Below are 27644 nucleotides of genomic sequence, written 5' to 3' on the forward strand. Positions count from 1 at the left end.
AGGGAACAGAAGCAGGGGAGTGGGGGGGACCGGCTGAAAAAGGGGTCCCCTACTCCGCCATCTTAACTCCCTGCCTACCTCTATGACTCTTTTGAGAGTCAGAGCAGCAATGGCCGTATCCTAGCCTCTGTCTCAGAACAGAGATCGCAGTCTGCTCTCCACTGAGCTCTCCTGGACACTTTAACTCTGTTTCCGTCGGTGCTGCTAAAAACCCCGCAGCGTGCAGGGATGTATGCCCCACAGTCACTCTCCTAGCCCTCGCTTTCAGGGCTGGCACATCTCTGTCCTTTGTGCTTCTAACACTGCCAGCTGACCCCAGTTCCCGTACGCGCCCCCAAGCTCCCCGTTTCAGCCTAGTTCAAGCGTGCACTCCAGAGCGCCTGCTCTCAGTTTGGTCACACATGGGCTTCTGAGCTCCCAGTATCAGTCCGGTTCCAGTGAGTGCTCCGAAGCTCCTGTTTTCAGTCTGGTCACCCACGCATTCCCGGGCTCCCGGTTTCAGTCTGCTTTCTCATGGTTACCAATCCTCGAGTCCTGCCAGCTCCCCAGTGCAGGTTGCTACTGCTTCCTGGCGCCTGAGCGCGTCAGCTCCCTCCCCCTTCCGTTTATCTTCCGATATCTGTGCGCGGATTCGCGGCTCCCCGCTTGGTTCGTCCCTCCTCAGCACTGGAGATGTTCATTTGTAGAGATCCAGATGCGTCTTCCTGCGTCTCAGGCTGGTTCCGTGGTTGTTTAGGCTGGTCTGGTACCGATCCAGCTCGACTCGGAGGACCGGCTGAAAACGGTGTCTCCTACTCCTCCGCCATCTTAACTCCTCAAGAGTATAGTTATTTTAAAATGAGAGTTTTGTGCTCGGGAATACCGTACTTCCTTTCGTGTGCCTCAAGTAATTTCCTTGGCTCTTTCATATAGGTCTGATGCTCCGGACTTGGTGCAGAGTCTGATGGACAGGGATTGGGCAGCCAACAACAGTGTGGATAAGATTCCTATAGGGCATCAGGCCAAAATTGTATTGAAAAATTCCTCCGGCATGGAACAGCAGCAAAGCAAACCCCATGATTTTCTGTAGCTTCTCCTGCACAGTTCAAAGCCATGTGCCTTCAGGTTGTTAACTTGTTTAAACAGTTCATTTTCTCCAAAAGAAAACACTGGGACCAAGGAGGCACCATGAGTCAAAGCAATTTTAACAAATCCTTTCTGCTGGCAGATGAACAGAGTGAATTTTCCAGGATAGGCATCCAGTGATTCTTCTGCACTCCCAAGAATAATGATTGAAATGTTTCCACCTCCCTCCTTGCTCAGCACACGGGACACACTTTTCTTAGAAACTGAGACCGACTCACTAGTCATCAGATATTCTCGAAAGAGAGGACAGTGGATCCAAAATGGGTGCACATGAAGATTTGTGGTGAAGCCAGGAAACAGCTCAAAGTCCGAATGATTTGTACAAAAATTTCCAAAGGCTCCAGCCACAAGCACTCCATGGGGGTGAAACCCAAATATATAGTTGTGACTTGGATCCAAATTCCAAGTTTTGAGGAGGTGAACTGGAAAATAGTCCTTAAAATACCTCCAAACGGTCCAGCTTCTGACCCAGTTGGATCTCCAGCCTCCTTGCTCTGGGGTATGCCAAAATAAAGCCATCTTATAGAGAGGAACCAATAGTTGTGTGTCACGGTGATTCCAATGCATATCTCTGCGAGCCCCGGGAAGGACCCTTTGCAGCACCGCGGCCATCAGCAGCCGCTCCGCCAGCGGGATGTTGAGAGGCGCAAACTCGACCTTCAGGATCCGGCCAGGGAGAAGACTGCGCCAACTGCCGGCGTCTGGAACCTGGTTGCTCCGCGGCGCCTGGGAGGAGCGCATGGCCGGATCCCGGCCCTGTGCTGGACACCCTCGGTCAGCCACAAATGGAACACTTCTAAGCAGACACTAAATTAAGTTCGCACCTTTCACTAGGAAGAACTTGTTTCAGTATACACAACTTCCTACATTTATAGTTTCTACTGAATATTCAGACAGGATAGACATATACTGAACCATATGAAATTGCCAATATTCAATTATGTTTTGCACATAAAAATGTCAATTTCATGTGGTTCAGTCAAATGTGTTCATTTTAATTATGGAAATAGAGATCTCAATGAAATCAAATTTGACAAGTATAAATTCAGATCCCAGAGTTTCCAAATCTCTACAATAATATGGAAATTTCTAGATTTGCTCACATTAGCAGCATGTCCATAACAAAATTAGCATCTGGACACTTTTGTCCTTTACATAGGTGTAATTGTACTGCTGACTAATTGAAATATGCCCGTGTGAGGTGCATCGGGGTGGCTCAGATGGTTAAGCAGACGCTTAACGACTGAGCCACCCAGGTGCCCCTAAATTTATTTATTTTATTAACATATAATTATTATTTGTTTCAGGAGTACAGGTCTGTGGTTCATCAGTCTTACACAATTCACAGCACTCACCATAGCATATACCCTCCCCAATGTCCATCATGCAGCTACCCCATCCATCTCTCCTACCCCTCTCCACAACCCTGTTTGTTTCCTGAGATTAGGAGTCTCTTATGGTTTGTGTCCCTCTCTAGTTTCATCTTGTTGCATTTTTTCCTCTCTTCCCCTATGATCCTCTGTCTTGTTTCTCAAATTCCACATATCAGTGAGATCACATGGTAATTTTCTTTCTCTGATGGACTTATTTTGCTTACCCTAACACCCTCTGGTTCCAATCACGTCCATCATTGCAAACGGCAAGATTTCATTTTTGATGGCTGCATAATATTCCATTGTAAATATATACCACATCTTCTTTATCCATTCATCTGTCGATGGACATCTGGGCTCTTTCCATAGTTTGGCTATTGTGGACATTGCTGCTATAAACATGGGTACAGGTGCCCCTTTGGATTACTACATTTGTATCTTTGGGGTAAATACCCAGGGGTGCAATTGCTGGGTCATAGGGTAGCTCCATTTTCAACTTTTTGAGGAACCTCCATACTGTTTTTCCAGAGTGGCTGCACCAGCTTGCATTCCCACCCACAGTGTAGGAGGGTTCCCCTTTCTCACCATCCTCACCAACATCTGCTGTTTCCTGACTTGTTAATTTTAGCTATTCTGACTGGTGTCAGGTAGCATCTCATTGTGGTTTTGATTTGTATTTCCCTGATGCCGAGTGATGTTGAGCACATTTTCATGTGTCTGTTGGCCATTTGGATGTCTTCTTTGCAGAAATGTCTGTTCACGTCTTCTGCCCATTTCTTGATTGGATTATTTGTTCTTTGGGTGTTGAGTTTGATAAGTTCTTTATAGATTTTGGATACTAGCCCTTTATGTGATATGTCACTTGCAGGTATCTTCTCCCATTCTGTAAGTTGTCTTTTGGTTTTGTTGACTGTTTCCTTTGCTGTGCAAGAGCTTTTTATCTTGATGAAGTCCCAATAGTTCATTTTTGCCCTTTCTCCCCTTGTTTTTGGCAATGTGTCTAGGAAGAAGTTTCTGTGGCCGAGGTCGAAGACGTTGCTGCCTGTGTTCTCCTCTAGGATTTCGATGGATTCCTGTCTCACATTTAGGTCTTTCATCCATTTTCATTCTTCTGCATGTGCTTGTCCAATTTTCCCAACACCATTTATTGGAGAGACTGTCTTTTTTCCATTGGATATTCTTTCCTGTTTTGTCTAAGATCAGTTGACTATATCGTTGAGGGTCCATTTCTGGGTTCTCTATTCTGTTCCATTGATCTATGTGTCTGTTGTTGTGCCAGTACCATACTGTCTGGATGATTACCTCTTTGTAGTAGAGCTTGAAGTCTGGAATTGTGATGCACCAACTTTACTTTTCTTTTTCAACATTCCTCTGGCTATTTGAGGTCTTTTCTGGTTCCATACAAATTTTAGGATTATCCGTTCCATTTCTGTGAAAAAAGTTGATGGTATTTTGATAGGGATTGCATTAAATATATAGATTGCTCCAGGTAGCATAGTCATTTTCATAATATTTGTTCTTCCAATCCATGAGTATGGAACATTTTTCCATTTCTTTGTGTCTTCCTCAATTTCTTTCATGAGTATTCTATAGTTTTCTAAGTACAGATTCTTTGCCTCTTTGGTTAGATTTATTACTAGGTATCTTCTGGTTTTGGGTGCAATTTAAATGGAATAGACTGCTTAATTTCTCTTTCTTCTGTCTTATTGTTGTATAGAAATACAACTGATTTCTGTGCATTGATTTTATATCCTGCCACTTTACTGAATTCCTGTATGTTCCATGTGCACTAGAGAAGAATGAGTGTTCTGTTGCTTTGGGATGGAATGTTCTGAAAATATTTGTGAAGTCCATCTGGTCCAGTGTGTCATTTAAAGCCCTTATTTCCTTGTTGATCTTTTGGTTAGATGATCTGTCCATTTCAGTGAGGGGTGTGTTAAAGTCGCCTACTATTATTGTATTATTGTCAATGTGTTTCTTTGATTTTGTTATTAATTGGCTTATATAACTGGCTGCTCCCACGTTAGGGGCATAAATATTTACAGCTGTTATATCTTCTTGTTAGAGACTTTAAGTATGTTATAGTGTCCTTCCTCATCTCTAATCAGAGTCTTTGGTTTAAAATCTAATTTGCCTGATATAGGGATTGCCACCCAGCTTTCTTTTGATGTCCATTAGCATGGTAAATGGTTTTCCACCCCCTCACTCTCAATCTGGAGGTGTCTTTGGGTCTAAAATGAGTCTCTTGCAGACAGCATGTAGATAGGTCTTGTTTTTTTTTTTTTATTTTTTTTATCCAATCTGATACCCTGTGTCTTTTGATTGGGGCATTTAGCCCATTTACATTCAGGGTAACTATTGAAAGATATGAATTTAGTGCCACTGTATTGCCTGTAAGGTTACTGTTACTGTATATTGTCTCTGTTCCTTTCTGGTCTATGTTACTTTTAGGCTCTCTCTGCTTAGAGGACCCCTTTCAATATTTCTTGTAGGGCTGGTTTGGTGATCACAAATTCTTTTAGTTTTTGTTTGGCCTTGAAGCTTTTTATCTCTCCTTCTATATTCAATGACAGCCTAGCTGGATATAGTATTTTCAGCTGCATATTTTTCTCATTTAGTGCCCTGAATATATCATGCCAGTCCTTTCTGGCCCGCCAGGTCTCTGTGGATAGGTCTGCTGCCAATCTAATGTTTCTACCATTGTAGGTTACAGATCTCTTGTCCCCCGCTGCTTTCAGGATTTTCTCTTTGTCTCTGAGATTTGTAAGTTTTACTATTAGATGTTGGAGTGTTGACCTATTTTATTGATTTTGAGGAGGGTTCTCTGTGCCTCCTGGATTTTGATGCCTATTTCCTTCCCCAAATTAGGGAAATTCTCCGCTATAATTTAGTCCAATATACCTTCTGCCCCTCTCTCTCCTTCTTCTGGGATCCCAATTATTCTAATATTGTTTCACCTTATGGTATCACTTATCTCTCAAATTCTCCCCTTGCAATCCAGTAGTTGTTTATCTCTCTTTTTCTCAGCTTCTTTATTCTCCATCATTTGGTCTTCTGTATCATCTGCTCTTCTGCCTCGTTTATCCTAGCAGTTAGGGTGGCCATTTTCTATTGCACCTCATTAATAGCCTTTTTGATTTTGACTTGGTTAGATTTTATTTCTCCGGAAAGGGATCCTCTAATATCTTCTATGCTTTTTTCAAGCCCAGCTAGTATCTTTATAATCATCATTCTGAACTCTAGTTCTGACATCTTACTAATGTCCGTGTTGATTAGGTCCCTGGCAGTTGGTACTGCCTCTTGCTCTTTTTTTTTTTTTTTTGAGGTGAGTTTTTCCGTTTTGTCATTTTGTCTAGAGAAGAATAGATGAATGAGAGAACAAAATGCTAAAAGGGTAACAACGACCCTAGAAAAATATACACTAAAGAAATTAGAATAGACCCAAAACCCGGGGTGGGGGAGAAAAAAAAAAAAAAGAATATGGTCAGGCTGGTGAATAGAACAGAGCCACACACTAGATTTTCGGTGTATTTTGGTCTGTTATTAGAAACTGCCTCCCAAAATTTTAAAGAAAGAAGAGTTTATATATATATACACACACACAAAAATAAGGGTAAATACAATGAAGGGATGGTATATGACTGTAAAAATGAAAATTAAAAAAGATTTTTAAAAAGTAATTGATATATAAGAAGTTGGTTGAAAACAGAAAGAAGAAAATTAAAAAAAAAAAAAGGAGGGAATGTGATCGATCAGGCGGGTGAATAAAACAAAGTCATACAAAATTTTAAAAATTAACTTTGAAAGACTAAAGAATCACGGGAAAATGCTATGTGCTGTATTCCCCTAATGCCGGAATTTTGCAGTTCTCATTGATTAGTAATCTTGTTCTTGGCTGGATGGTCTTGCTGATCTTCTGTAGGAGGAGCCTGTTGCAGTGTTCTCCAGCGTCTTTGCCCCAGGTGGAATTGCACTGCCCCTGCCAGGGGCAGGCTAAATCAACAGCTCGGGTTTGCTCTCAGTAGCTTTTGTTCCCTGAAGGCTTTCCGTACAGCTTTAGAGGACGAGAATAAAAATGGCGGCCTCCCAATCTCTGGCCCCAAAGGAGGCAAGATCTCAGGACCCCACTCCTCAGTGCGCCCTCAGAGAAAAGCAGTCAATCACTCCTGTCTCCCTGGTCTCTGGCCGCACTCTGTGCTCACCTGGCCTGTGTCCGAGCATTTCTATCTCTGGCACACAACCCTGTTTAGAGTCTCCAAACCCAGTAGATTCCTGCAGCACGCTCAGTGCCGCTTCTCCCCCGGGGGAGGAAGAGGGTTCTCCCCAGATCTGCCGCTTTTTGGGCCCTAGCTCGAAGAGCAGGGGCCCAACTGTGCCACGGATCCCGGTTTATGACCATCCCGAGCTGAGAGCCCACTCCTCGGCTCACTCTTTGCAGCGGCTTCCCCGGTCCGATACCTGGGAGCTCTGCCACACTCAGGCACCCCCAGTCTTTCTGTGACCCTGAGGGTCCTGAGACCACACTGTCCCAGCGAGGGTCCCACCCCCTGGCTTATACTGGAGCAACATCCCTCACCAGAGCAGGTTTCTAAAAGGTTTGATTTTGTGCTCCGCATTTCTATCACTTTCCCGTAGTGGGCTAACGCAGCTCCCTCCCCACCGCGGTCTATCTTCCCATATATCACCTGATTGACTTCTCCGCACCTCCTACCTTCCAGAAAGTGGTAGCTTTTCTGTTCATAGAGTTGCTGCTATTCTTTTCTTCGATCTCCTGTTGAGTTCGTAGGTGTTCAGAATGCTTTGGTAGCTATCTAGCTGAATTCCTGGGACCAGACAAAATTTAGGTCTCCTACTCCTCCGCCATCTTGCTAGCCCCCTTCCTCAGCATTTCTCGTAAGGCAACTCTAGTGGTGATGAATTCCCTCAGCTTTTGTCTGGGAAAATTCTTTACCTCTCCTTCATTTCTGAAGGGCAGCTTAGCCACAAAGTGTTCCCATTTGTCAGGGTTTTTTTGGTTTTGTTTTGTTTTCTTTTCTTTTAGCACTCCTGCTAGATCTCACTCTCTTCTGGCCTGTAAGGTTTCTTCTGAGAAATCTGCTAATAGCTTTATGGGGATTAACTTGAAAATTAGAAGCTTTTTCTTCTCTTGCTGCTTTTAAGTTTCTTTCTTTCTTTCTTTTTTTTTTTTTTAGAGTTTTAGTATAATGTATCTTGAAGAAGATCTCTTTAATTTTGCTTGGTCACTTATGAGCTTCATAAATTTAGATATCCAGATTTGGGAAGTTCTCATCCATTATTTCTTTAAATAAGCTTTCTGCTCCTTCTGCTCTTGTCTTTCTGAAATTCCAATAATTCACAAATTGGTTCTTTAGATGGCATTTCATAGAACACCTAGGCTTTCTTCACTCTTTCATTCTTTTTCTTTGCTCTCCTCTGACTGGATAATTTCAAAATCCCGGTCTTCTATCTCACAGATTCTTTCGATTGATCTCCTATTGTTGATGCTCTCTATTGCATTTTCCTTTTCACTTCATCCATTTCTCCAGAATTTTTCATTCTTTATGGTTTTTCTGTTCTACTTTTCATTTTGTTCATGTATTGCTTTTCTGATATTGTTGAATTGTCTTCTTGTGTTATAGCTCATGGAGTTTTCTTATAACAGCTATTTTGAATTCTTCATTGGGTAAGTCATAGGTCTCCACGTCTTTGGGTTCAGTTACAGAAAGACTGGGATACCTTGGTGAGGTCATTACTTTGATTTTTCTTGGCCTTGAAGTTTGCATAGTTGACTTCGCTCTTCAAGTAGCAGTCAACTCTTCCAATACTAACTGCCTTTGGGAGCGATAGATACTATCAGCTCTCCTAGGTTCTGAGACTATCTCAGACAATCTTTGGGTACATCTGTTCCACACTTCTTGCTCCCCCTTGTGGCAACATTTTAAGCTTTGTATGCCTTCTCTGGATCCTGCAATGCACCAGGCAGAGTGCTGTCAGCCTCTCTCATTTTCCCAAAGGTGGTACTGAAGTTTGTGATCTCACTTGGCCTGCAGATTTGAGCCAGCTTTCTGCATGTGTTCACTAGCTATCTATCTGATTTCTCACCACTGCCTTCAGGAATGTGCACAGCAAGGTGGCCAGAGTGGCGGGGGTGTGATTGAGTCATGTGGAGTGCTGGAGGTTGCCCATGGGCTAGTTGGAGAAAGCCATGGGTAAGACATTCCCAACAGGTTGTAAGTGTTTCTTCCAAGCATCTGAATGCAGTCAGTAGGATCCACATTCCTTCAATGCCTTCCAAGAGTCCTATCTGTTGTTCTCCCAGCCTTTTCCCGCCTCCCATTCATGTAGCTCAAGATTCAGTACTCTGGATGGGTAGAGAAAGGAGACCTGTTGGCAGTGTCCTGCACAGCTGGGGAAGCCAGGTACACACACATTCTCCCTTTCACCCATGGGACAAATAATGGGCTGAGGTCTCTCTTGGCCTTAGGCTGTGCTGCCTTGGAGAAAGTGTGATGCAGGTAAAGTCAAGCTGTTTCTTGTACCCACTTCAGTGTGTCCAGACTTGTATTTTTTGTTTTGTTTTTTGTTCCAGTGGTGTGTTGAAACTTCTCTAGAAATCTGGACTTCCACAAAGGCTCTTTTGTCCATGGGTAATTGTCTCAGGTAGTATATTCTAGGGGCTCCTGGAACATGGCTGAAGAGGGACTGGATCCAGTTCACAAACTAGTGCATGGTCCATAGATGGAACGAAGATTTGTCTCCCTATTACCTGACACACAGGTAGGTGAGACTCCTCCCAGGTTCTTTGGCATATGATAGATGCTGGATTCTGCAGTTCCCTCAAAGGCACTTTTGTCTTAGGTGAATGCCAAATTTTTGTTTTGGAGGGTGGGAAGAGACAAAAACATGGGACATCTTTTGCTACCATGATGCTTTGTCAGAATCTTTTAATTTAAAGTGCACCTGTTCTCTCTAGGGTAACTTTGATTCCTGCAATCATAATGTCTGGACTTAAGCTTAGATTCCAGTTTTGAATGGGTAACTTTTTAAAATTTAAATTCTACTTCTCTTGACTAGTAAGTCCTTAATATGGTTCCTGTTTCAAAAGAACCAACAACTAATAGTCATTCTTCTATGTTCATCCTAAAATGGTTGCTTTCATCAAAAGGCTGGAATGTATCTCAAGATAAGGCCAAGTAAAGCCTGATCCTCTGTGGGGGTGGTGAACTGGGAGATGCTCAAAAGACATGTAGTTAAGCAAGCTGAATGAGTCAGCTAGATGTTGACAACCAACAGGGAATAATACAGAAGGCTACTGGCACAGTAGTTCTGAATGAAGCCATAAAAATATCTCCTCTCCCCCTTGGTAGAGCACAGTAACAACAGTTCATAAATAGTACCTAAAAATGCAGACTGTGATGTAGATAAGACAAGACTGTAAACAGGCAGCATGGTCCTAGCACACTGGAAAGGGAGAAGCATAAGTCAAGAGTACAAAGGGATCCCAGTCTTTGAAGATGCATTGTGCAAGAAACATTTTGGATGAAGAAATAAACCAGGAACCCCAAGTGGGCACAAGTTGAAAACTGGGTATCTAGAATAAGACACAAACATCAGAACCCAAACAGAATTATATATAATGCAATAATTCAGGACTGGATTATAGCTCCCTAAATCTTCAAGGCACTAACGAGGCCTGGTCATTCTTGTGCGTAGGTGAATATTTACACACGGTGGTAAGGAATAAAATGGCTCTAGCTTAGGGGAGAGGACAGATGCAAGGGCTGGGACCAAGATAGGAGTTGATAAAAGAGCAATATTAATTTCACTGGCTTGACAAGGGAGCCCAGCAAACCCTTGTTGAAACACCAGTAGTTTTAATAGAAAATACTGACTCTATGTTTAAGCAAAGCTTTTGTCCTCCTCTATGAACACTCAAGGAAAAATGACAAGCCTAGAATTCGCATTTAACACTGAAACAGCATGTTTCTTGTAGCATGTTATGAGCCTCCAGATGAAGAAGTCTCACCAAATACACGGCATACAACCATGACATTTCTGAGAGGTAAAGAGACCAAGATTCTGTTCTAGGCTAAAAACAAACCACCTAGTAACTTCCTTTCTTCTAAGTCTATGAAGTAAACTTCACGCTTCTTTTCAATATGAAAAGTGAATGGACAGTACAGTTTTAGCAGGAAAAAAAATGCAACATTATTCAAATGGGTAAATATAAATTCTGCTTTTAAATGGCCAACATGTACACAAAATAATTTAAAGTAAGATATAAAATAAACAAAACAACATTCTTATTTGGAAAAGCACTGTATATGATGCGGACTAATAGAAAAGATTTTATATTAAATATTACAAATCTCACCTAAATCCTGATAGTTTTTTTAATGTTTAAAAATTGTTAGTCAACAAATGAATTATCTTTCTTCTAAAAGAACACTCTAATATTTTGCATTCAGAAATTTTAATAGTTTTATTTGGCAAAGAGAAGCCTAAGAATTTTTTAAAAAACATTTCCAGAGGGAACATCCTTTTACCATAAAATAAATTTGTGTGATTTGGAAGGACAAATTTCAAATGTATATTTTTTGATATATGTGCCAATTTTACAATTAATACAAAAAAGATAAAGTTAGTTGAAATATTTTAAAAATGTAAAAACCAGTCCAGGCAACATAACTGTACAATCTTGCTGTAAAAGTACTTATAACAAATTCTGCCCAAAATACGTATGCAATATAGTAAATTTTAGTTCCTCAAGTCATTGCTCACTGCCGGCTGGCTTTGCCATTTTCTGTTGTCTCCATTCTGAAAAACAGAAGGAAAAGATGAGTGGTAAAATAAGTCATTCAGTAACTACCCAGATTTTTTCTCCAACTTTCAAACGAAATTAAACTCTATATATTCATAAGACAAAAGAACATCAGTCCTTTAGAAAAGGACTACAGTTAGGGTCCCTCAGGTTACTCTACCTTCCTTTTTTCACAGATAAGAGTGAAAACTGAAGCGCAGAGAAATAGTCACTTTCCCAAGGTTTCATTTCAAAAGTCACTTTTTTCATGTTACCTGCTCAAGCTTGAAAACTAAGGAAAAAAATCTCTACCATTTAGTCAAAAATTTATTTCCTTTTCCACTAAAGAAACTCCTTTACCAATACATTTTCAAGAGGTCTTCCAAAAGGGATATTAAAATAACCAGACCTGAGACTTAATTCAATTAAAATCAACATTGCTAATACTGTATTGCTTAATAGAAAAGTATTTCTCCCCCATTTTTTATAAGATTCAGTATTGTATATTAAGTTGTTCCCCGATTTTTCCCTCTGTGATGTTTACTGAGCAATGACACCCTCTAAGGAGTACTTTCAGGGTTACGATCAATATAATCAAATCTTTTTTAAGTACCAAGAATCAAAGCAGTTAATTCTTTCTCTTTATAGGTAACATGTATCAGCTCATTATATTAGTAATAAAAAAATTGCTGAACACAACAAACAAGCAGTGTTTATTACTTTAACTTATAATAAAGCAATTAGGAAAACCAATTTCTACAATAAATAATACAGACCCATTTTCCTCTTTAAGATGTTGATATAATTCAGCTCTGTTATTAACAGAGTTCAAACGTCCAGCAAACTCCTGATGTTTTCTGGAATTGGCAGTATTGATTCTATTACTCCACAGGGATAATAAGGACACCGGCCCTGGTGTTACATGTGAAAGAAGAGGAAAAGGTAGAACAATTTATTACTTCAAATTTTTCAAATTTAAAAAATTCACTTTTAATTCCATTGTTAATTTTATATAATTAAAGAATATCATCTTTCCTTATTCCAAATGTTCAGGGGTTCCCAAGACCAGCTACTAGTTTGGTGATTTGTTGGATGGATTCAAGTAACTAAACATGAAGTTATAATCTGAGGCTAAGAATCACTGCAGCAACAGAGTAAGGATACACAGCCAGATCAGTAAGAGCAAAAGATACACTAAGCAAAGGACGGAAGAATCCACCTGTAGGCTTTCCATGCTCTCTCCCTGCAGTGAGGGGGTCACACCAAGTGCATAGTCCCTCCAGCAGCAAAAATGTAGCCATGTGTGTACAAAATTTCTGCCAGGAAGCCTGTGTAAGACTCAGAATCCTGGATTATTAAGAGCTGGACACAAAGGCATTCTCTGCCAAACTACAATTACCAAAAGTCCAGACTCTAAGGTGGAAGGCAAGTGTTCAGTTCAGATGTAAGACAAAATAACTTCATCATATAGGGAATGTTTTAAAAGCCAAGTTCCCAGATGCCAACCATGGGCCAAACTTGTAAGGAGGCTTTCTTAATGATAATAGTTTCAAGCTTACTATGTTCTCTCTTTCCTGCACAATATAAAAAAAGGCAAAGCACTAGCACAGCCAAAACAATTCTGAAAAGTAGAAAAAAGAAGACTCACTACCTGATTTTAAAACTCTGCTTATAGTGATCATGACAGTATTGTACTGGCAAAAGGACAGATACGTGGACCAATGGAACAGAAGAGAAAACCCAGAAATAGACTCCCACATATAAAATCAACTGATATCTGATAAAGGTACAAAGGCAATTCAATGAAGAAAAAAATAGTCTTTTCAACAAATGCTGCTGGAACAATTAGGATATTACATTAAAAAAAAAAAAAAGAACACTGACTCATATCTTACACCATATGGAAAAAATAAAAAAACCAAACTCAAAATGGATCATGGCCTGAATGTAAAATCTAAAACTACAGAACTCCTAAAAAAACATGTAGGTTAGAATAAACCTCTGTGACTTTGGGCAATGCAAAGATTTCTTATAGATTAACACCAAAAGGATAACCATAAAAAATTTTCTGATATACTGGACTTCATCAAAATTAGAAATTTCAGCTCTGCAAAAGTCACCTAATGTTAGGAGAAAGACAAACCAGACTGGGAGAAAATATTTGCAAATCACATATCCAACAAAGCATGTGTATCCAGAATAAATAAAGAATTCTCAAAATCCAACAAAAAACTCTGACAACCCAATTTAAATATAACCACAATATCTGAATAAGCCCTTTATTAAAGAAATATATACAGATGGAAAATAAGCAAATGAAAAGAGGCTCACCATCATCAGTCATGAGGGAAATAGAAAATGAAAACCATCATGAAATACTACTACATACCTAGCAGAGGAGGAAAAAGAAAGAAATCTAACAAGTGCTCTTGAGGATGCAGAACCACCTGAACTCTCATTAACTGCTGGTGGGAATGCACAATGATACACCCAGTTTGGAAAAATGAGTTGGCGGATTCTAATAAAGCTAGTTATATACAATAGGTTAAAAAAAAAACCTGACAAACACACAACACAGATGAATCTCAGATGCATTATGCTATATCAAGTAGGCCAACCTCAAAAGGCACTATACTTTAGGATTTCATTTATATGGTATTCTGAAAAAGGCACAATTATAGGAGAAGAAAACATATAAATGGTTATACACGACCGGGAGTAAGAACAGTGTAGGATGATTACAAAGGGGCAGTCCTAGAGAATCTTTTGGGTGATGGAACTGTTTAACTCACAGAATGCACACCAAAACAAGTTAAAATTACTGCATATACCTTTTCCAAAACTAAATTAACAAAAGTCTTTTCTTTTTCTTATTATAAAACTAATACATGTTCATTAGATAAAATTTAGAAAACAACATACAAAGGAAGAAATGAAATCATAATACCCCTGGCTCTAACAGCTATAAATATTCTGGTCTTTCTTCAATGCCAAGAAAATGACATTTTGGCTTTTCTGTTATTTCATCATACAAAGAGAGCTGAAGAGATTTTCACCAAATCTAGAGGGCCTATTTGGAATAGCCCAACCTTGTAGGCAGAGTATATCTCAGGCACAAAATTCACTTTGGAGAGTCTTGGGAAGTCATTTCCCAAAACAGATGAAACTACAGTCTATAATAAAAGGTCCATATAAGTTGCTGATTAGAAGAGACATGTGACTTAGGTTGTAATGGAAGAAGAAACAAATTTCAAGTACTAGCCTTGAAAGGAAAGTTATAAGAGTTGAAGACAGCGATTTGCAACTAAGCTGCTTCTCATATGGGCCACTACATTTAGTGCTTCCAATGTGTGAAGCATCAGGGATCTATTTAATTTAAAGTGACAAAAAAATAAATAAATAAAGTGACAAGCCGGTTTATGTGTGTATACAAACTTCTTTTTAAAAATAAAATGGAGATCATGGTGTATATGGTTTTGTAGCCTGCTTTTTTTCTCTTTACCTTATATATTCATTCATTCACTCATTCAACAAGTAATAGCTGAACTTCTACTATGGGCCAGGAAATTGAGTGGTAGTGATATAAGAGTAAATTTTATTTTATTATTTTTTCTTCTTATTAGTACTTTCTAAAGATTTTATTTATTTAGCAGCAGGAGTGACCGGCTGAGGACGAAGCAGGCAGAGGTAGATGCAGGCTCCCCACTGAGCAGGGAGCCTGATGTGGGACTTGATCCCAGAACCCTGGGATCACGACCTGAGCCAAAGGCAGACACTTAACTGACTGAGCCACTTAGGTGTCCCATAACAATAAATTCTTAAAAGTCCCAGCATTTTGGGTACCCGGCTGGCTCAGCTGGTAGAACATGAGACTCTTAGTCACCAGGCCGCGAGTTCAAGCCCCACATTGGGCATGGAGCCTACTTAAAAAAATAAAAAGCCCAATATTTTAAAATGTTTCAGATTAGTAGTAGAGGCATGAAGTCAATAAGCAGTGTCAATGCAGGACTCTAAGTGCTACCCCAGTGTAATCCTGGGGTGCAATGGAAGCACCTAACTTAATTAGGAATGGAGGTCAGGAAGTCATTCCTGAAAAAGGACTTAAAGTTGAGATCTGAATGACACACATTAGCAAGAGGGAACAGTAATCATTATTCTTGGGCTTATTATATAAATTCCACCCTACAGACACACTGTTATTTAATTATTTTTTTACTAATAGGGTTTGGTTGCTTGTAATTCTGTCACTAACAAATAATTTTTGGAGTTCTATTTTCCAAGCAACATCGAAGCATTGTTTAGATTAAGCCTAAATTTCTCATCCTAATCAATCGGCATATTTTGGCCTGTAAGAACTAGAATAATTTATCAGACATTTATTTATTTTCCAGGCACTCTGGTTAATGCCTGAAAGGCAAATATTGTAAGATCACCTTTATCTCTGACTTCAAAGAAATCAGTGAATGGAGAATATTTACAGGTATCACATTATATATACACTAAGGAGAAGTATATAAGAACACAAACAAGGCTTCTCCCTAGGATGAGCTCCCAAAAATCATAATGGCCAGCCCCCAGGTCTTATTACCTTGCCATTTATCCCAAAAGGACTAAATCTAATTTATCTTCAAGACAACTAAAGCCTACAATTTCAGGAGCCCCCAAACCCAACTCATATCTCTGATACCCAGAATTCCTTCAAGAAGGAATTAAGCATTTCAGTCTATAAATAAGAGATAAAATGAAATTAAAACATTGTGGCTTTTTTTTTTTACAATGAAAACATTACTTATAATTCCTTTACTGAAACTCATTCACACCACACTGGAGATGGGTAATATTAGATCTATTCCTAAGTTCAGTAGGAGTTTAAGGAAAAGAGTTTGTCTTCAATAAACCTAGCATACTTAGTATAGAATCAGTAATGTAAATGAAGTCAAGTTTACATAATTAAAATTTCTTAAAACACAGACTTTATAATAAAAGTGCTTATTTTCCAAAGGCTTCATTAATGAAGGTATGACACTACTTTTTCTTTAGTGCCACAAATACATTTTCTGCCTGTATTTTCCAAGGCTGTAAAAAGAATCTCCCAAAGGACATCCAGGAACAGTTAGTAGCTCTTCCTCATATATACAACAATATTAAATGACACTGCAGAAAACGAACTAAATTAGAAAACTTTTTACAAACATAGTTACCAACACAATTCTTACCCTACCTTTTGATTTTTCTACTGGTGGAGTTTCATCCATCTCAACAAGGGGCTTTTTGTTTGGAGGTTCTGGGGAATCAGGCGAATCTTTTATAATCTCAGCTTCAGCCAACTCCTCCTTTCCACGTTCTAAGATTCCTTTTAATCTTTTAGAGGGACAAACAATAAAATTTAAAGTTTAAATTTTTAAAAACCTAACTGGTTCAATAATTAAACTAAACTTTGCAAATTGGTTTTAATAAAAGCTGCTCTCACAGAGGAAACCCAGAAACTAATCAAAAGATAAACTTCAACCTAGAATCGGGTAAGAAAACTTAATGAATTAAACATATTTCCCTTTTCCTCCCACAATAATGTAATAATTCAGTAATATAGTTCACTGTAAAATAAGAAAACATCGGAGGAAAATTTAAGAAGTTAAAAATGTCAGAAATGTAATCTTTAGAAGAAATGTCACAATTTTAATTTTTACAAATATGGACAAAATACTATTTCAAATTACAAATAAGATTAAGAAATCTATCATCACTTGTGTCCTAGTTTATGTGCTGTAGAAATGTATTTACAGTCCGCAAATTAAGAACTAACCTCTAAGCTCATTTTGAGTTTCATCAGAGAACAGAAACACCTCAAAATATATAAAGATCAGTGTGTCTGAACGAGAATACGTTTTTCCCCCTCTTCTTAAAGTGAGCTAATTCTGTTTCAGAAGTTCAATAGGCCTAAGAAAGAAATGAACTTCTATGGTCAAAGAGAATAAAATGTTCTACTTATTTTTGGATGAAATGATATGATTTCTTAGAATTAGTTTCAAAATATTCCCATGTGGGAGGAATAGTGGTGGTGGTGGTGAGGTGAGTGACTGTGGATATATATGAAATGAGATCTGCCATGAATTGTTAAGAATAAATGAGTAACTATTTGTTCTATTGTTGTAGATGTTTGAAATTTTCCATAGTAGGTTCCATTTTGTTTTTAAGGGCCTTAACTAACATCGCCATTATAGTATTTACCTGATTCTTTGCCTGATTTCTGGCTAGGAGGCAGAAGACAAAGCCAGCTGAAATGTTATGATACTTTTATTTAGAAGCCTTTATTACTTTCTATGTTTTTTTTAAATTTAACCTTGATGTTATCATATAAATCACAAACTAAGGAAAAAGAGTGCATTATTGCAGAAGGTTTTCAGAAATAAGACTGCTCTTCCTCTGGGGCGCCTGGGTGGCACAGCGGTTAAGCGTCTGCCTTCGGCTCAGGGCGTGATCCCAGCGTTATGGGATCGAGCCCCACATCGGGCTCCTCCGCTATGAGCCTGCTTCTTCCTCTCCCACTCCCCCTGCTTGTGTTCCCTCTCTCGCTGGCTGTCTCTATCTCTGTTGAATAAATAAATAAAAAATCTTTAAAAAAAAAAAAAAAAAAAAGACTGCTCTTCCTCTATGCTCCCAAGGACATCCTGTGCCTACTTTTATAACTGCATTTTCCATACTTTGCTATAATCAGTGACTTACATGCCTCTCTCTACCACAACACTGTATGTTCTTCCAGGGCAAGAAATCTGACACCAAATGCCTGACATATCCAAGGCATTTAGTATTTACCGAACAAAGAAATAAAACCACATCTTTGATATTCATAATGCATAAAGCAAAGACTGATACCAAACACGGTATATTATGATTTTCAGAAGTTCATTAGGAAAAAATTAAACACTACCTTTGCCCCAACAGTAAAAAAAAATTACATTTTTTTTTTTGAGAGAGAGAGGAGAGAGAGAGAGAACACGCGCAAATGCGTATACACACAGGGGTAGCATGGTAGGGGCAGAGGGAGAGGGAGAGAATCTTAAGCAGGCTCCATGCCTAGCAAGGAGCCAGACTTGGGGCTCCATCTCACAACGCTGAGATCACATGATCTGAGCTGAAACCAAATCAAACGCTTAACCAACTGAGCCACCCAGGTGTCCCTACAACTCTTAACCCCAACAAGACATCTTAGATTTTAAAAATGATAAAATTATAGTTATAAAGTGAAATAAATACATACTAAATGAATGTACGAATGTGCTATACACAGAATGTGATACGCCAAAAGGGACCATGGCACTACATTAGCAACAAGTCACCTTTCTGAATCTTGCCAAGATTTCTCCTGTTCATAATCTTTCACTGCTTTCTCTGATTTGTCCTCTTTGTCCTCCCTCTTTCTTCCTCGTTTCTTTCGTTCTTCTTCTTCTGGGGGTTTGCTCCTACATGCCATCAGACATTCCAAGACTCTCTGATGTTTCTCCGAGTTGTTGATATGAGCTCTGACAAGGGTTTCTAATTCATTCCACATGATACGGTATTGTTCATCTCTGAAGTAAAGATTTAAAATAAGGTTCTTAGAAATACTCTTTAAATAATATTGAAGTGTCACTTGCTACTGGTAAAATAAAATAAAAGGAATCATTAAACATGGACTTTTTCTTCCTAGCTAGTTCATGGTGTAATTCTAAGTTATAATATCCATTTCTGCTATTCTGTATTTTATATCATTTCATCTCAATCATATATATGTACCTATATACACCTCCAACCATATAATTTACATATGAAATGCGTTAGCTTAAAAAACAGTATGTATCAAGTAATGTGATATAGAGAGAAAGTAAGAAAAACTACCTCTTAGGGCCTTTTCCTCTTGTACCAACTGTGGAAATAGGCAGAGGATCATTCTTCCTTTCCATATCAACTAAGTTGTATATTGTTTTTTGACAGTTTAACACATCTTCTTCTGTCAAAGATTCTTTCACAATAACACTGGCTAATGGAACTACCTGTTAGAATTTTTTTAAGAAATAAAAAGAAAATCTGTCTTGAAAAACAAATATCAAAGCATCTAGGGAGAACCTCAATTGATTTTAAACATCACCATGGTGAGATAACCCATAACCACCATTTCAATTTTCTATTAGTAATTCTTTATCTGTAGCAAACTCATATATTTGATTCTTTGCTCACGAAATGATATCTGTAAAGAACATATAACTAATCTAGAAGAAAGGTTGAAAACTATTTAATACTTACCGCTTGCATGTTAAAAATGGTGGTTTGTGAAATAATCATAGGCCAGTAACGGGTGTGTTTTTCTAACTGATCTTTTGCTCGCTCCAAAGGGATCTCAAGACTTCCATCGATTTTATATCTGGGGTCTAGAAAAGGAGTTAATCTGTTTTCCCTCATAAATTCACCAAAATCCTAATGATAACCAAATAAAATAAAATTAGAAACTATTTTCTAATGTTTCAGTATGGATTACATGTAATAGTCTGTTTCCCTGATGTCTTCTGTCCTGTGATATGCAACAAAGTATTTCCTCTAACAGTCCCCTTACTAATTTTTTCCCTTCTTTTTGAACATGAAGCCTATCAGCCTTTATTACAGTGGAGATGAAGAAAGGCTCAAACACAAATGCATTCATGGTTCTTTCTACTTTTTAAAAACCAAGGAACACTCATATTTCTTCACTTCTATAATTTAACTCTTTTATATCATACACAGATAAAGGAAGGGATTAATCATATTAGAATACCAATGCTTACTTAAAAATTCCTTGACATAACATCAAAAAAATGTTAACAGTGGTGATTTTTGAATGATGGAATTATAGGTGATTTAGTCCTTGTTTTTGATTTAAAAAGATATCTATATTCCCTAAATTTTCTACAACAAATATTTTGTTTTCTCCTTATTAAAAAAAAGATATAAAAATAAAAAAGAAAACTCTGATCAAAAAGATATCTATATTCCCTAAATTTTCTACAACAAATACTTTATTTTCTCCTTATTAAAAAAAAGATATAAAAATAATAAAGAAAATTCTGATCAGTATGTAACATTTCATGATTTACAAAGTACATTCCTACACATTAATCACATTTAATTTTCACAACCACCTCAAAGTAAACAACCATGAAGTACCGAACATAAAAGAGGGGAGGGGGACTGAAAAATTAAAATCAGAACAGAATTTCTACCAAAAACAGACACAACTTCTTTGTATATACCTTTAAATAACAAAATTTAGTATCATTTCAAAGTAGCAGCAGCCAAATATTGAAATGTTTTTATTTGTCATTAAGTTACTAGAAAATAAACTTCCACTTGAAATACTAGTTTAAATCAATTTCCATTGTTTCCTTATAGGTGTCATTGCTATCCATATACTTCTAGATATACACTGAATACATAAGGAAGACTATATAGTGATAAATAGCTCTTGTGAGTAAGTATTATAGAAAAGTCACCTAATCAAAATAATAATATATCATCAACTTCTCCAAACCCCATTTTGTCACAGGTCTCAGCATGTAATAGGCATTCAATAACTACTTGCTGAATGTGACATAGTCAAAACACACAATTTATAAATATTAGAATCTTACTGTGATCCGGTAGTCTGTAACTCTGCCTCCACATCCTTCACTAATTGAAGGCGGATCTTCTAGAATGGATCGAGAACTGCTAAGGACATGCAAAAAAATCTCTCCTCCGTGGCTACTAAGCATATGACTAATGACTTTGGAACCTGACTTTCGTGGTTGTTCCAACAAAACAGAACGACCTGTCAAAAGCAAGATTATGCTATCAGTGATAAAGTTAAAATAGCCTCTTATTTTTTCCCTTAAAATTTATGTCTAGATTTTTCATTTCATTAAACCTCATATTTTTTTAAATTTTTTTTTAAAGATGTTATTTATTTATTCGACATAGATAGAGACAGCCAGCGAGAGAGGGAACACAAGCAGGGGGAGTGGGAGAGGAAGAAGCAGGCTCATAGCGGAAGAGCCTGATGCGGGGCTCGATCCCATAATGCCGGGATCACACCGTGAGCCGAAGGCAGTCGCTTAACCGCTGTGCCACCCAGGCGCCCCTTAAACCTCATATTTTAAGCAGCATTGGCTAATTCAGTATATCTGCATTTCCAGTCCTAAAAGTCTGAATTCTAGTCTTAGCTTTCTCTTGGTCACTCCAAGCTTACATTTTCAAAATAAGGATAGTGGTTTCTGGTATAATGTTTGGTTACATTCTTCATACATTACAAGTACATAAAATTTTTCTCCTGGACATCAAAAAGAAAAGTGAGGGGCACCTGGGTGGCACAGCGGTTAAGCGTCTGCCTTCGGCTCAGGGCGTGATCTCGGCTTTATGGGATCGAGCCCCATGTCAGGCTCCTCTGCTATGAGCCTGCTTCTTCCTCTCCCACTCCCCCTGCTTGTGTTCCCTCTCTCGCTGGCTGTCTCTATCTCTGTCGAATAAATAAATAAAATTAAAAAAAAATAAAATAAAATAAAATAAAATAAAAAAAAAAAGAAAAGAAAACTGAGATAACTGTTAGCTAACTCTCTAGTTATCAAAGCTACACAATATTTGGGGGAGAAAGCCAAGTCTCTATTCACTTCCACAATACCTCCTATATATCAGCATGGCTATGATAACTACTTTCTATTTCACATGACCAAAGGTTATTTAATCTGGACTTTATACAGTCTGATAATCAAATTTTGCTTAATTTTGACCTGCCACATCAGTGGTTTCGAACCTAGTTGATCACAAGAATCACTGGAGAAGCTATTAAGAATTTAAATCTAGTAAACTGGGGCGCCTGAATGGCTCAGTCGTTAAGCATCTGCCTTGGGCTCAGGTCACGGTCCCAGGGTCCTGGGATCGAGCCCCGCATCGGGCTCCCTGCTTGGCGGGAAGCCTGCTTCTCCCTCTCCCACTCCCCCTGCTTGTGTTCCCTCTCTCACTGCCTCTCTAATAAATAAATAAAATCTTTAAAATAAATAAATAAATCTAGTAAATGGACTCTAATTTTTTTTTTAAATTTTCACACAAGGAAACCATGAATTTAAAGTCATATGTGTTAAGAATCATATGGCATAATATTGAAAATATGTTTACTTATGATTAAGGTAAACTGTGCAAAAAAGAAGTCAATGTATACTTTGCAATTTAAAATACAACAGGCCAAAATAAATGGTCTGTATTATTCTACCAAAAAAATCAACTTAGACTCTAACAACCAAATCTTTAAATTAAAAATACTTTAAAAATATATTACGCAACATTTTTAGATATAACAATCTGAAAAGCATAAAGTCATCTTATTTTTAAACATCAGTAAAACTGCTAAAAGGGTACTTACGATTACATAACTTTTGGGAGGTAAAATATGTTTAGACTATCTTAAAGAAAAGAGCTTTCTAGAGTTCAGATTTTCACATTTCTTACTAATAATTTCACTTGTAATATTCTCAGACAAAACAACTAAATGTTGAAAATTACCATTTAGAAGAAAATTAGTAAGGCAGGAGGAAGGTCTACTATTTACGTCTACAGGTGAAATTCGGTAAGCGCCAGTGCAATAGTGTAATTCTGAAATGGAAGAAAACACTGATTTGAAAGAATATAATGGAATATGTCCATAATTAAAAGAGGAAAAAAAGTGTTCACTGAGCCCCTAAAACAATGAAAAACAAAAATTCAAAAAGAAAGACTAATATTCTCTTCTCTTCCAATTTCTTTAAAATACCTACCAATGTTATTTGTCCTGGGTGTGCACCACTTTAATGTTATCGTTTCTTTAAATGAGCCTTCTCTACTGCTGCCACCTATGTGGGTATCACCTTTAAGAATAAGCCAGAAAAACATTATTAAATAGGTCACAAACTTAAAATTGTTTACCCAAGTCTTCCAAAAACAGTTTAAACTCTAGAAGAGAAAATACCTCTGGGAGAACATCATTTTTATACAAGTCTCCTAGAAAAATACCAAGTGGATTTGGATATTAGCTCTGATTAAAATATTATCCTCCAAATTTCCCATTAATTAATCATTTCAGTCACTGCAATGAAAATCAAGAGCAAAAATTCTTTAAAAATTTAAGAATCTACAACTGCTCCCCTCTGACAACATTAAATAAGTATTAATATGGTTAAATACTGAAAGAAAGGTTCAGGAATCTAAAATTCACAACTGATCATACTGAATCCTAATGAATTTGTAAGAAACATAAAATGAGAGGTCTAGAAAATAAATATATAAAAAGATGGAACAGTGAACATGTTTTGCCTTAAGGGGGTCTACAGTAAAATAGAGTGCACAGATGCTAATAAAATAATAATGAACATATACATTACAAATATTGTTCAATTTCCTCTTTTCCTTTTAATTTTGTTTGTTCTATTTTTTAAATTCAGGAACTTAAAATTTCGTGGGGTCAAAATTGATCAGTATTTTATTCCGTTGTTTCTTTTCCTACATTTTATACCTAGAAAACCCTTTCCTATCTTCAGTGTGTTTAAACAGTCACCATTATATTCTTCTAGTTCCTGTTAATGCTTTCACTTTAAATTCTTTAATGCATTTGGGATTTATTTTGCTGTTTAAGAGGTAAGGAGGATTTCCCCCCAAATAATTAGTCATTTTTCTTAAACACTATTTGTCACACACTCCATCCCTTCCTCATTGATCTGTGATTTAAAAAACAAACGTAAAAAAATAAGAAGTAAATATGATACCCAAATGTCTTAAATATTCGAAGGCTCATTTTATAATCATTTTTTTCTATTCCATTGATCTGTTTATTTATTCTCATGTCAGTACCGTGTGTTTTAATTAACATGTCTTTAAATTGGTTTTGGTATCTGGTAAGGCAAATCCTCCTTAAATCATCTTTTCTGTCAAAATGTCCTAACTATTCTCAACTGTCTATTATTTCGGAGAAATGCTGAAATAATTTTGTCCAGCTTTAAAGGATGGTATTTTTAATTTCCTAAGCCAATATATTAATTGAAATAAAGTATTCCTCCATGAAAAAAAACAGTAATATTGAACAAACACAAACTATAAAGCTGACAAAGCTTTGAAGACGATGTATACAGTACCATGAGCATCTATACAGAGATCTGACCTAATCTAAGAGATTAGGGGAAGGTTTCTTTGAGAAGTGAAAACTAGTTTCAGTCTAAAAGGATAAGTAGAAATTAACTAAAGAAATAAAGTGAAGGAAATGAGGAATATTTGAGCAAGAAAGAAAAACAGCAGATGCCAAGATACTGTGAAAGGAAGGAGCATGAAAAGTTTAGGTCCGTGTGGCTGAAACAGAGGAGAGGAGTACATTGTGAGAAGAATAGAAAGGAGGACGGACCAGGCAATGCAAGGCCTGGTAAGACATTTAAACAGTTGAGTCTTTATCCTAAGGGTAACAGAAAAGCAATAAAGGATTGTAAACTAAGGGGAACATGGTCAGGATTAGCATTCTGAAAGCTATTCTAGCTAGCAGGTCAAGAGTAGACAAACCATTTAGCAGGCTACTATGGGATACTAGGTAAGAAAATAATGGGCTAGATCAGAGAGATGGTAATGGTAGTAGAGATGCAGTTGTATGGATGTATTTTAGAGATACTTAGTAGATAAAATCAAGAAAATATGATGATGGACTAGATATGAAGAATGTCAGAAAGCTGTCTCAAAGATGACTGAGGTTTCTGCCTTAAATAGCTGGACAGACAATAGGGTCATTCACTTAGAGAGGGAACATTGGAAGACCAAGGGGCACCTGGGTGGCTCAGTTGGTTAAGCATGTGCCTTCGACTCAGGACATGATCTCAGAGTCCCGGGACTGCTTCTCCCTCTTCGTTAGCCCCTCCCCCCACTCATGCTCATTCTCTCTCTTTCTCTCTCTAGTAAATAAATAAATCTTTAAAAATGATTTACTTAAAAAAGAAATCTTAAAAAAAAAGAAGAAGAAGAAGAAGACCTGAACAATTCAGGGAGCTCCTCAGTTGTTTGGGGAATGTTGAGTTTTAGGTGCCTGAGAGACATTTAATAGATATTACTAGCCAGCAGAATCTTGTAGATCTGGAGTTCAGGTAAGGCATGTGGGCTAAAGTGTAAGCTTACTCATCAAAATCCAGCTCTGATATCATCTCTGTAAAGCTTGCCTAACTCATGGAGGCATAATCACACGCAACCCGTGTTCCCACAGCACCCTGTTTCTATGGCCACTCTAGCATTTACACATGGTGCCCATGTGTCACGCATACAACCACAGGTCAAGCAATAACTCTTAGAGAAATATTTTGTATCACAAAGAACACTCTTAACATTTTTTGTTTTAAAAATAAATATTTTAAAAGTTGATATTACCTCACAGATTCTTAATAATTTCCACATACTATAAAAACAAGTTCTCTACATTCCTTTGTTAAACATTAATATATCCATTTATCTTAGGTTTTCTCATGTTAGAAATTTGTATTAGGTTAATTTCAAGATTCCTTATACACGTAACAACTGTTATGACTGGTTGAAGGTATTAACTTCAGAAAAGATGCATACAACGTGATCGAAGTCAACCATTTAATTTTCTGATAGCATCAAATTACACAGAAAACATTCTAAAGGGTTTAACCAAATGTCAAAACTTAAAGGCAATGTCACTGAATTTCAGGAATGGATGGAATACTACAGTTCATCTAATCAGCATCTTTAATTCAGTAAAGTGTGCAACATGAAGTCCAGAAACATGGGTCTTGCTAGCTGGTGGCAAAGATTTAGCTAAGACTTTTATCTATTATCTCCAGAGTCTTTCCCCCCAAAACCATGCTGATACAGTTACAGAAATCATGATTTTGGCAACGAGACCTACTGATTCAAATAATTTTTAGAGGAAAGAAAACAAATTTAAATTTCAAAACAACTGGTTTTTATGCAGGCAAGCTGGAAGTCTATCACTTTTTCAAGTCAGTTCTTGCTGTCTTTGCTTTCCCAAAGTAGTTTGCTTGCAAAAGAGAAACTATGACATGACTGTTATGGCTGTCTTTCTCAGTATTTATTCCAGTAGCCTAGTGTTTCCCAGAGGAAAATTTTACAGAACGCCAGTTCCATGGTCATTCATAGACAATACTGTGGAACAAGTCTGGAAAGAAATGAATTACTGTCCATTAGGTTTGTTTACTGACAAACTTCTCAAAGTTGTTAGTATGCTTTCATATGTTAGATCTTAGAAAATGCTAGTTTCCAGCATCTCTTACTTACCACTTTTCAGGAAATCCACATGTGCATCTTTGTGATGAAGCAGCTCCACATCGTAATTGGCAGACGTGTTAGCATGTTGTTCTTCCTTAAAGCAAAATTTAAAATAACTTGGTTTTATTTTCAAAATAATTAAGTTATTATTCATTTTGCTTTTTGCTTAAATTGAGGTAAAATACACCCAACAATAATTAGCTGTAATGGGACAGTTTGCTCAGTAATTGATCTATTTAAAGATGCAATAGTTTTCCAAGGTAATATGAACTCTATTTAAAAACTACTAGCTATATGTAAGTAATAAAGTATTTAATGATTTTTCTTACATTATATCAGAATTAACATAAATGACTCCTCAAAAACTTTAGATTTTTTACTCCAAGTGCATTGTCTTGCCAATACATTTTATACATAAATATAATGTAATTGAAATAGTTCATACAAATTAAAAGTGAAACAGTTGTTAAAAGGAGGAAACAGCATCTTTAAATACCTATAGGAAATTAGCAAACACCAGTTATATAAAATAGCAAATACAGACTAATAAACAAGTTTAGTAACTTGTTTGCACTAATTATTAAATAAGACCTTCAATACTATCTATTTATAAGAAAAAGACAAAGATTGAAGAGTCACACCAGTTGCACACAAATGTGGTCAAATTTAAAAAGCAAGGTATCTGTCACCTTCAGAGTATTTTTCTTGTACTTCATGAAATTACAAATATTAAAATATATTACACTAATTTACTTGATAATTGCTTCTGCATCCAAATCATTCTATTGGATAAGGCTACAATTTCTACTAAAGAGCCAGACATTGGTATAGGAGGAAATTAATAATGAACAGATCATATTTCTCATGAAATTTAGTGTTGATCATGTGGTGGCAAAACAATGAAACTGAATTTAAAGCCAATTTGAATTTTTAGAGATGGTGATCACTTTATATTTGCAAACATAACTGATAAAAAATTCAACGCCACTCAATAAAAATTCACGTGAAGCTTATCATAGGCCAGGCATTGTGCTGGTCCTAGGCAACTTAATGATAAA

General features: G+C 37.3%; 1 protein-coding gene and 1 pseudogene across 4 annotated transcripts in view; both read right to left on the reverse strand.

The window, feature by feature from the left end:
* Positions 1–827: 827 nt before the first annotated feature.
* LOC103665276 lies at positions 828–1866 on the reverse strand (annotated as a pseudogene).
* A 9023-nt stretch (positions 1867–10889) lies between these two features.
* INTS13 (integrator complex subunit 13) overlaps positions 10890–27644 on the reverse strand; it is a 28464-nt gene continuing 11709 nt past the window's right edge. The window contains exons 8-17 of one of the 4 annotated variants that reach the window (XM_008693146.2): positions 26596–26680; positions 23091–23180; positions 22840–22947; positions 20937–21115; positions 19579–19749; positions 19174–19328; positions 18636–18866; positions 16520–16659; positions 12075–12210; positions 10890–11315 (exon numbers count right to left, since the gene is read on the reverse strand). In XM_008693146.2, coding sequence (XP_008691368.1) covers positions 11276–11315; positions 12075–12210; positions 16520–16659; positions 18636–18866; positions 19174–19328; positions 19579–19749; positions 20937–21115; positions 22840–22947; positions 23091–23180; positions 26596–26680 — 1335 coding nt within the window. In that variant the 3' untranslated portion in view covers positions 10890–11275. The remainder of the gene's footprint in view (positions 11316–12074; positions 12211–16519; positions 16660–18635; positions 18867–19173; positions 19329–19578; positions 19750–20936; positions 21116–22839; positions 22948–23090; positions 23181–26595; positions 26681–27644) is intronic. The other 3 variants (XM_008693148.2, XM_008693150.2, XM_008693149.2) reach the window with 3 other exon arrangements.

The sequence above is a fragment of the Ursus maritimus genome, unplaced genomic scaffold, assembly GCF_017311325.1.
Source record: "Ursus maritimus isolate PB19 unplaced genomic scaffold, ASM1731132v1 scaffold_26, whole genome shotgun sequence".
NCBI classification, from domain to species: domain Eukaryota; kingdom Metazoa; phylum Chordata; class Mammalia; order Carnivora; family Ursidae; genus Ursus; species Ursus maritimus.